Below are 8922 nucleotides of genomic sequence, written 5' to 3'. Positions count from 1 at the left end.
GTCCCCAAACTAACAAATGTATGAAGGAAGGCAGTGAGTAAATGCCACAAGGCAGTGGAATCGCAAATGATCAGAAAGTGCAACAGGAGAATTGAATAGAGAGGTGCCATTCAGGAAGAGCGCAGGAGGAAGGAGCATGTGGACTGGGAGGCAGAGATGGAGAATCTGGGTCCTGGGGTGTGTGGGTGGGAGGTGAAAATGATGAGAGATAGAGCAGGGTCACCAGAACTAATGTTGAACTACAAGAGCAACTGTCCTGTCCTGAATAGTGGGCCTTCCCAATGTAGAACTGAAGAGGGGTCCTGATGGACTAAGAGTGGGCCCTGAGCAGGTCACACATTTGTCTTCAAGTTGATCACTAGTGACTGTAAAAGATGAGACTTCTCTTTTTTTGGATTTGAGGCTTGAACCTAGGGCCACTTAACCACTGAGCCATATTCCCAGACCTTTTTAACTGATACGGGACCTTGTTAAGTTGCTTAGGACCTCATTAAGTTGCTGAGTTTGGTCTCAATCTTGCAATCTTCTGTTTCAGCCTCTCTCTGAAGTTTCTGGCATTACAGGCATATGTCACTGCACCTGGCAAGATGGTACTTTGTCTGAGGACAAGGGTCCTCCAAGCCAGGTCTCACTCATATTAGGCACTCTACCACTGAGTCACATCCCCAGCCCAAGATGGTACCACTTTTGAGGACAAGTAAAGAGAAAAAAAGTTATTCGTGTGTGGGGATGGTGGTCCACAGGTACTCATAATATTATTTTTATGCAATTCAGTGTGAATGAAATGTTAATAATGTTTCAAAACATTACAGGAGTTCTGAAATTTTTTTCAAAAGAAGGGGAAAACACATCATCCCAAAGACTAAAAGAAAGAGACAGATCTCTGAAGAAATATTTACTGTGGGATTTGGAAGAATTTTTCAGGAAGGTTTTCAGCGACATCACTAGGATTCTGCAAATAAGAGCCAGAAAGAATGGCTGAGATGAAAAGGTGCTGGTAAAGTAGGTCTGGTGACTGATGCATACTGTGTCCCAGCAACTTGGAGGCTGAGGTAGGAGGATCGCCAGTTTGAGCCAGCCTGGCAATTTAGTGAGTCCTTGTCTCAAAATTAAACAAAAAGGGATGGGGGTGTATGTAGCTCAATAGTGTGGTAAAGCACTTGCACGGCATGTGTGAGGCCCTGGGTTCAATAATCTCCAGTAGTGAAAATAAATCAATAATAAAATTAGCAAATAAAATGTAGTAACCATGCAATGGAAATAATCCTTTTCTTTTAAAAATTTCATTTTCACCCCTGGAATGTCAAGTTTTTTGAGAGCACAGAAATCATCCGTCTCCTTTACCACTGTATTTTCTGCACAACTTAATAGCTCAGTAACTGTGAAAAAAAAAATAACAGGTTTGTGTGTGGGTGGGGGGGGGGCTGCAAACAGGGTCAGGAGAACACCATCCTCGGGAGACTCTCACACACTCCTGCTGGCTTAGGGCATTATCTGAGCAGGGAGGATTGGGGTTGGACTCAAAACCATTTATTCTAGGCAAGCCAGGGACTGTGGGGGCCAGGCAGGGGTCCAGGAGCATGTAAGTACAACCAGGCGATCAGTGGAGTCTCAGTGAGCTGAGCTCTGCGGAAAAGAGAAAGTGAGTGAGGACGTAGCCAAGAGCAAGCCGGTCCCTCCACAACTCCACCTCACGCTGTCTCACCTTTTTCCTGCAATCGCCACAAATGACACCAACAGTAGCGTTCACCAGCTGTATGCCACACAGCACGATCTCCAGACACGAGACAACCACCAGCAACGAGAAAAGCGACAAATTCCAGAGAACCACGTTGGGTGGCTCCTCGCACAAATACCATTGAGTACGGTTGAACAAGTAAGCGCCTCTGTGGACAGGTGGGGTCAAGCGAGTAAAGAAGATACGTGGCGCCCCCTCCTTCCCCCTCCCCCACCCCCATCCCCGTACACGCGCCCATTGGGATTTGCAAAGGGTTAATTAGACCCATGTGGAGGGAAATCAGAAGCTCGGTGGCACCCAGGTTTCCCTGCCCACCTGGGGAGGGCATGGGAAAGGCGAAATGCAGAGATTGGGGGTAACGAACACAAGCTAAGCCTTACCCGGTTTCTTGGAAATGGTAGTCCCACTTGTCATCCACCAAGCATTTGGGTCCAGTTTGGAGGCCGGCTCCTGAAACGCCAAGGCAGTAGATGGCACCAAGCATTCCAATGGCCGAGGAGAAGATAGAACGCAGCATCTGGACCGGGTGTGGAAGGTGGGCTGAATAGGGCCGCCCCGTCCCCACTCGTGGCCCCACCGTGCCTAGCTCTGTCACCCCTCTCCCATGGCCAAATTCCTCTGGAGCCAGGTTAAAAAGAGATTCCCAGAGCTGGGGATGCAGTCCTATAAAAGAATGCTTGAAAATACATTTTCCTAAAAACCCAGGACTTGGAGTTAGGCAAAACTAAGGGCTAGCAGAAATTCATGAGGGTAAGGAATTCTACAGAGGATGCTGTGGCCCTGTGAGAGAGAACTAATCCTAAATCCTTCATTTTTCTTGCAAGGAGAAGGGGTACTGGGGATTGAAATCAGGAGTACTCTACCACTGAGCTACATCCCCAGCCCTTCTTATTTCTTATTGAAGAGACAGAATCCAGCTAAATTGCTGAGGCTGTCCTCAAACTTGAGATCCTCCTGCCTCATTCTCCAGAGTCACTGGGATTACAGATGTGCACCACCACACATGGCCCAATTCTCTTTTTAATTTAGATCTCACCCTGCAGCGATTTCCGCAGCAGCCTGTTCCACAACAGCCCTTGCCCCCTGCCCGAACCGCAGCGATTCCTGGACACAGCACCTGTGGGACAAGGATCAGTGTGATAGTGTGAAACCTCCACCCCAGCCCAGATCCTCAAGATCTTCACCTCCTATGGAAGCTGCCTATGGTGTCCTCAACCCTTTGGACTATAGGAAGATCTTATCTCTACCTGTCCTGGAGCGTGCCTATCTTAACAAAACCTTATTTATATGCCTATCTTACTCTGTCCATATTGTAGCTTCCTTGAGGGTTGGGTTCAATATTAAACAGTTCCCATAAATCTTGGCACATAGTAGTTGCCTTTCTTAATGGGAATCAGGAGGCCCTGGGTTGAGGGCCAGGCACACATTATCTCACACTCGTGAACTGATTAGTTTCTTTGGATCTCAATTTTGTCCAATGTAAAATGAATTTGTAAACCTACCTCACTCACAGTGTTGTGCTTAGGATTGAATGAGATAACTGGTGGGCCTGGTGTCAAGACTGCTTTAGAGTAAATGCTCCTTAGCTATAAATGCCTTCAGTAGTGGGAAGAGGTAGTAGTGTTGGAGGGTCTGGTGAGCTAGGATATGGTAGAGTGTGTTCACAAATGCTGTGATGTGGGTTGTGGGATTTCCTAAGATCCAGCCCCTGATCTTTTTCCTTCCTGTGACTTTTCTCACAAAGTCCATCCCCTCCCAGGGAATCAGCTACTCCCTCTGCCAATAGTCACCTCCACATGCCTGGAGATCCAAACCCAACTGTCTGAGTTCACTCAAATGTCTTGGTTTTAGCTCAGATTCAGTCTCACAGGTGACCTCAAAGTATTTTCCAAATAAATCTTCCTTTGATTTCCTCATCCTCATGATTGAAAAATATCATCCATCAGGTCACCTATGATGGAAAACTTTAATCCTCTGCATCTAGCCAGACCTCAAGTCTTCTTGAGTTTTCTTCAATGGCTCCTGAATCTATCAGTCCTTTGTCCTTCTCCCCCATTCAGTTCCTAATCAGGTTCCATGAGGAAGATGTTCTCGGCCTCCCTACTAAATTCCCATAGCTCTTGCCCCATGCTGTTGCACACTTCATCTTTCATGCACCACCAGATTAAACTTGATTTTGCCAGGGTGGGGTGGTGCACACTTGTAAACCAGTAGGTCAGGAGGCTGAGGCAGGTAGGTGCAAGTTCAAGGCCAGCCATGGCAACTTATGGAGACCCTATCTCAAAATAGAAAATAAAGGGCTGGAGTTGTAGCTCAGTGGGAAAGGGCTCCTGGGTTTGATCGCCAGGAGCAGGGACTTCTTCAGTTGGTTTTCTTTTTGCTCAAGTCCTTCACAGAGGATCCTATCAATACTGAATCCCAGCAAGTCCTTTGAGGCTCCTCACTCTGCCTTTAGCCTTGTCATTGTCTTCATAGACCAGGTCAGGTACTTTGTTCATCTCCCATCCCTGGAATTCATCGGCTGTTTTGATCCTTCCTTCCTGTTGGTTTTGTCTGGCATACACCATACAAGGCAGCGTTTTGTTCTTTTGCAGGGAAGGGGCTGAGAATTTCAGTTCTGTTTTATCATTCACAGCAACCACAGAGAAGCACCAATGCATTGATTATTTGCAATGATGAGTAGAACCAAATTTCCACCAACACTCTCACTGCCCTCCTCCTATGTCCTGGCAGATCCAGGGCCAGTGCTAACCCCCATTTCTTACCCTCTCTGGTGATATCAATTACTGGGAGTTTCCAGGATCCAAAGATACCTAGAATTGTCTCTGGTTTTACTAATGTGTGTGTGTGTGTGTGTGTGTGTTTTCTGGAAATCGAATCCAGGGCATTGTCATGCTAGGCAAGTGCTCTACCACTGAGTTACAGCCCCAACCCAGATTTACCCATTTCAAATGACCCACCTGTTTGAGAATATTACTTTTGGTTAAAGTATTTGCTTCCTTTGGTGGTCTAAACTTCCCTCTCTTGTTCTCTGCCATCTAATTGTCTTCATAAAAAGAGAACTGTCATCATAAATTCAGGAGGCAACACTGTTTATAGCTCAAATCTGCTCACTTTTCTCTATTACCATGGCCACTGGCCTATTTCAAGATACTATCATCCCTCCATGACATTAGTCATCTTTCTGCATCTATGGCTAAGCTCCCGCTGTCCATTCTCCACACTAATGCCAGAGGGATCTACTTCAATCCAGTGGGGTGTGGAGCAACTAGAACTCTCACACTGTGCTGATAGGAATGAATTGATACAAAAACTCCAGCAAACTATTTGCCAGTGTTAGCACTGGCTATTTGCAAACCTTAAGAGTCAGCAGTGTTACTTCTAAGAGTAACAATGGAAATAAACACATATGTTCACCTAAGGCACTTACAGGACAGATGATATCAACATTATTTGCAAAAAACCCAAACTGGGAACTGTCCAAATGTCCACCAACAGTAGAGTGTAATTTAAATTGAAGTATGTTCACATGACAGAATGCATAAGAAATTAAAAACTAGAGCTACACAAAGTAACATAGATGGCTCTCACAAATATTATGCTAAAGAAGCCAGACACAAAAGAACACATAGTGTATGATTTCATTTCAAATATATTACTGAAGAGGTCAAAGTAGTTTCTGGGGTTAGAAGACAGAATAATGGTTACCCTTGTTGGTGGGGGTAGTACCTGGTGAGAGGCATGTGAAGGATTCTGGTAATAATGACCTGTATTTTTTTACTCACTTGTTTTATGAAATGGGGTTTTGCCATTTTATCCAAGTTGACCTGGAACTCCTAGTCTCAGCCTCAAGATCCTCCTGCTTTAGCCTCCTGGGTAGCTGGGACTATAGGTGCGTGAATTAACAGTTTTTTGATCTGGGTGCTGGGTATGTGAATATGTCCGCTTAGTAAAAATTCACTGAGCTGGGGTTGGGGATGTAGGGCATGTACTTAGCATTCACAACCCCTGAGTTCAATCCCCAGTGATTGTGGGTCCCCCACAAATAACCGCCCCCCACCGCAAAAATCACCCCAAACAAAAATCCCCAACTTCTTCCCTAGGAGCTCTTAATGTAACTTGCTTTTCCTTCCTTCCTTCCTTCCTTCCTTCCTTCCTTCCTTCCTTCCTTCCTTCCTTCCTTCCTTCCTTTTCCTTCCTTCCTTCCAACAACCCAGGGCACTGTGCCACTGAGCTACATCCACAGCACGGCATGCACTGTGCACTCTCTCTTTCTTTCTCCGTGTGTGTGTGTGTGTGTGTGTGTGTGTGTAGAGAGAGAAAATTTCGAATATATATATGATTATATATATATATATATATATATATATATATATTCTCCCATATATATCAGGGCAGGGTAATAATAGGTATGAGGGGTACATACCTCATACCTTTTCCAGGATGGACTCAAACTTATGATTTCTTCTTCTTCTTCTTCTTCTTCTTCTTCTTCTTCTTCTTCTTCTTCTTCTCTGTCTCTCTCTCTTTTCTTGTGGTACTGGCAATTGTACCCAATGATACTCTCCACTGAGGTTTATCCCAGTCCTTTTTAAATTTTTTTATTGCCCAGGTTGGTCTCAAACTTGTGATCCTCCTGCCTCAGCCTCCTGAGTATCTGGGATTACAGGCATGTGTCACTGCACCTGGCATTACCTTCCTTCTGAGTAAGTGGTATTATAGGCATGTCTTCCATGCCTGTTAGCTTGTGGTCTCCTCTCTGTTTCTCTCTGTGTGTGTATGTGTGTATTTTCTCTCCCTCTCTGACTCCCTCCCTCTGTCTTGCTCTCTCTTCTTTGCAGTAGTGCTGGGGATCAAACCCAGTGACTCACACATGCTAAGTAAGTGCTCTACCTCTGAGCTACACCTCCAGCCCTATGTATTTTTATTTTTGATGGCACCCACTCCTGTCTGAAATCATCTTGCAGACTACTTCCTTCATTCAGTGACTATTAACACAGTTCCTGTTAGGTGAAGGCACTGGTCTAGGCACCAGGCACACAGCAACCAACAGAACAGGCAGCCCTTGCTCTCATGGGGCTTCTGGTCTTGCTTCCTTCATACCATCTGACCCACAAAGGAACAGAAGCTTCAAGGGGAGTAGGGATCTTGTCTGTGTCCCTGTGGCATCATGTGGTACTTCCTGGGAGTAACTTATTCCCAGTGCATGCTCCCCCCCCCAAAAAAAAAGAAAAGCAAAACACAGAAATCCCCAACTTCTTCCCTAGGAACTCTTTATGATAGCTTGCTTTTCCTCCCTCCCTCCCTCCCTCCCTTCCTTCCTTCCTTCCTTCCTTCCAACAACCCAGGACAGCTGTGAATGAGACTATTGGAAGCACATCCTTGGAGATCACCCCTGAAGAAGAGTAGTTAGGCTGGGTGGAAAAGTGGGGGGTATAGGTGGAGAAGGGACATGATGTGACACTGAGCAAGTATGTAGACCTGGGGGAGTGTGACATCTCAGAGAAAGTTCAGATCAGAGAGCTGGAGTAGAGTCCATCAGCCATAAATCCATGCAACAGATGGGGAGTAGAAGAGACCTCAGAAGGTAAGAGGGAGTTGCTAGGTAAAGGAGAGGTATCCCACTTAGCTAATAGAGGTGTGACCTGGAAAAGGGATGAGGTGAGACCCCTTCTAGAGAAAGTTGTCAGTCAGCTGTCCTGAAAAGAGGGAACCTATGCTGGGTAGATGTCTCATCTTTACCCCACAAAAATATGACACTAGTTGACCATCTAAAACTTCCTCTAAATGAGGAAAGAGAGGAGTAGATCCAGGAAATCTGTGTCCCCTCTTCCTCCACTTCTCCCTGCAGGTCCTCATCTCCAGGAAGCCTTGGGGGCAACTTCTCTGCCCTACTGACCTGCTTCTGAGTTTACCCTTAGTACCCAGCACAGAGTGGGCATCCAGAATGTGGGCTGAGAGAGAGTGGATGTGGAGGAGGGAAGGGCAACACTGAGCTGATAGGTATTGTGACTGATGGGTGACATCACTGCCTGACTCCAGACCTTTTTGCTGTACCCCTCATACCTATTATTACCCTGTCCTGATAACCTCCCACACAACTAGCTTCTCCTTCTTGTTCTACCCTTGTAGTGAGAGGTCCCCAACATCTGCTCAGCCGCAGAGGCTGGGAGGGTCAGGTGGGACATGTTTGACCCAGAAGGGAAGCTCTTTAGAGACTTGAGTCTCCCCTCCCTGCCTTCCCATTCCCTTCAGGCATTTAGCTCAGGTCTTTGGGGGCTCCTCTAGGGCTATCTACAGAGTGCTGAGTGTGTAGGGGAAGGACTGGGCACATTCCTTGTCCCCACCAAGCACTTGCCATCCCCTCTGAAGCACCATCCGTTTTCCTCTCCCCTTGATTCCCACTCAGAACCCCTTACAGTGGTGCCCAGGCCCTTGGCCACTGGCTTATGCTTTATTCTCACCATCAATCCCCCGCCGATGAAGCCGGCCATGAGAAAGACTTGCAAGCTGAGTTGGTTAGTGCTCCAGGTCTTCCCATCAGGCACCAATAGGAGAGCATTGGCCACAATACAGACTAGGGAAAGAGATATTAGAGAGAGCCCCACACAGCGGGAACACTTCCCCGTGCACATGGCGGGCAGTGAGTGAAAGTGAGCTGGAGGTTCCTGGGTCCAAAGGAAAACAGGCTGGAGCGTGAGCAAAGGTCAGAGAAGAGGTGTGGTAGAAACTGGCAGGATTAGGATGATAAGGGAGAGAGGCCCCGAGGTGGTGGAGGCTTTGGGGCTGCAGCTGGTGAGATGACGGGGAGAAGGCAGTGATGGAGCAGTTGGGGGAAGTAGTCACACCTTTGGAAGTTGCCTGGCATCAGTTTCTTCTATTTCTGAGCACACCTCTCCATAGTCCTTTCTTTGATTCCTTAACCTGTTTGAAGACTTGACCAAGCCATCTCATGTCTTTAAGTCACAATTGCCTCATCTCTATAAAGGGTAGAGTGATATACCACTTTTCTCCTGAGCAGGCTGTAAGGATTCCTTAGGACAAGGGAGGTATTTTGTAAACTAGGCAGCACAAGAAGGTGTACAGTAGCCTCATCATTTCCATCTGTCACACGGTCAGTGTTCCTCCTAGAAAGAAATGAAAAAGATGATAGGCTTCAGTTGTCTTTTTATTTCATATTTTTT

At 46.5% G+C, this 8922-nt stretch overlaps 1 protein-coding gene across 1 annotated transcript; it reads right to left on the bottom strand.

The window, feature by feature from the left end:
• Positions 1-1611: 1611 nt before the first annotated feature.
• Positions 1612-8373, bottom strand: LOC124079487 (transmembrane 4 L6 family member 5-like). The gene is made up of 5 exons (XM_046425060.1): positions 8203-8373; positions 2775-2855; positions 2119-2255; positions 1706-1886; positions 1612-1626 (listed from the first exon to the last, which is right to left on the bottom strand). Exons 1-5 carry the CDS (start codon positions 8371-8373, stop codon positions 1612-1614), a joined length of 585 nt encoding a protein of 194 aa, XP_046281016.1.
• Between the last annotated feature and the right edge of the window lie 549 nt (positions 8374-8922).

The sequence above is a fragment of the Marmota monax genome, unplaced genomic scaffold, assembly GCF_021218885.2.
Source record: "Marmota monax isolate L192 unplaced genomic scaffold, Marmota_monax_Labrador192_F-V1.1 WCK01_AAM20220418_F8-fsc00218, whole genome shotgun sequence".
NCBI lineage: Eukaryota > Metazoa > Chordata > Mammalia > Rodentia > Sciuridae > Marmota > Marmota monax.
Note: the sequence above shows the minus strand (reverse complement) of the source record. Positions and strands in the feature narration are given on the sequence as shown.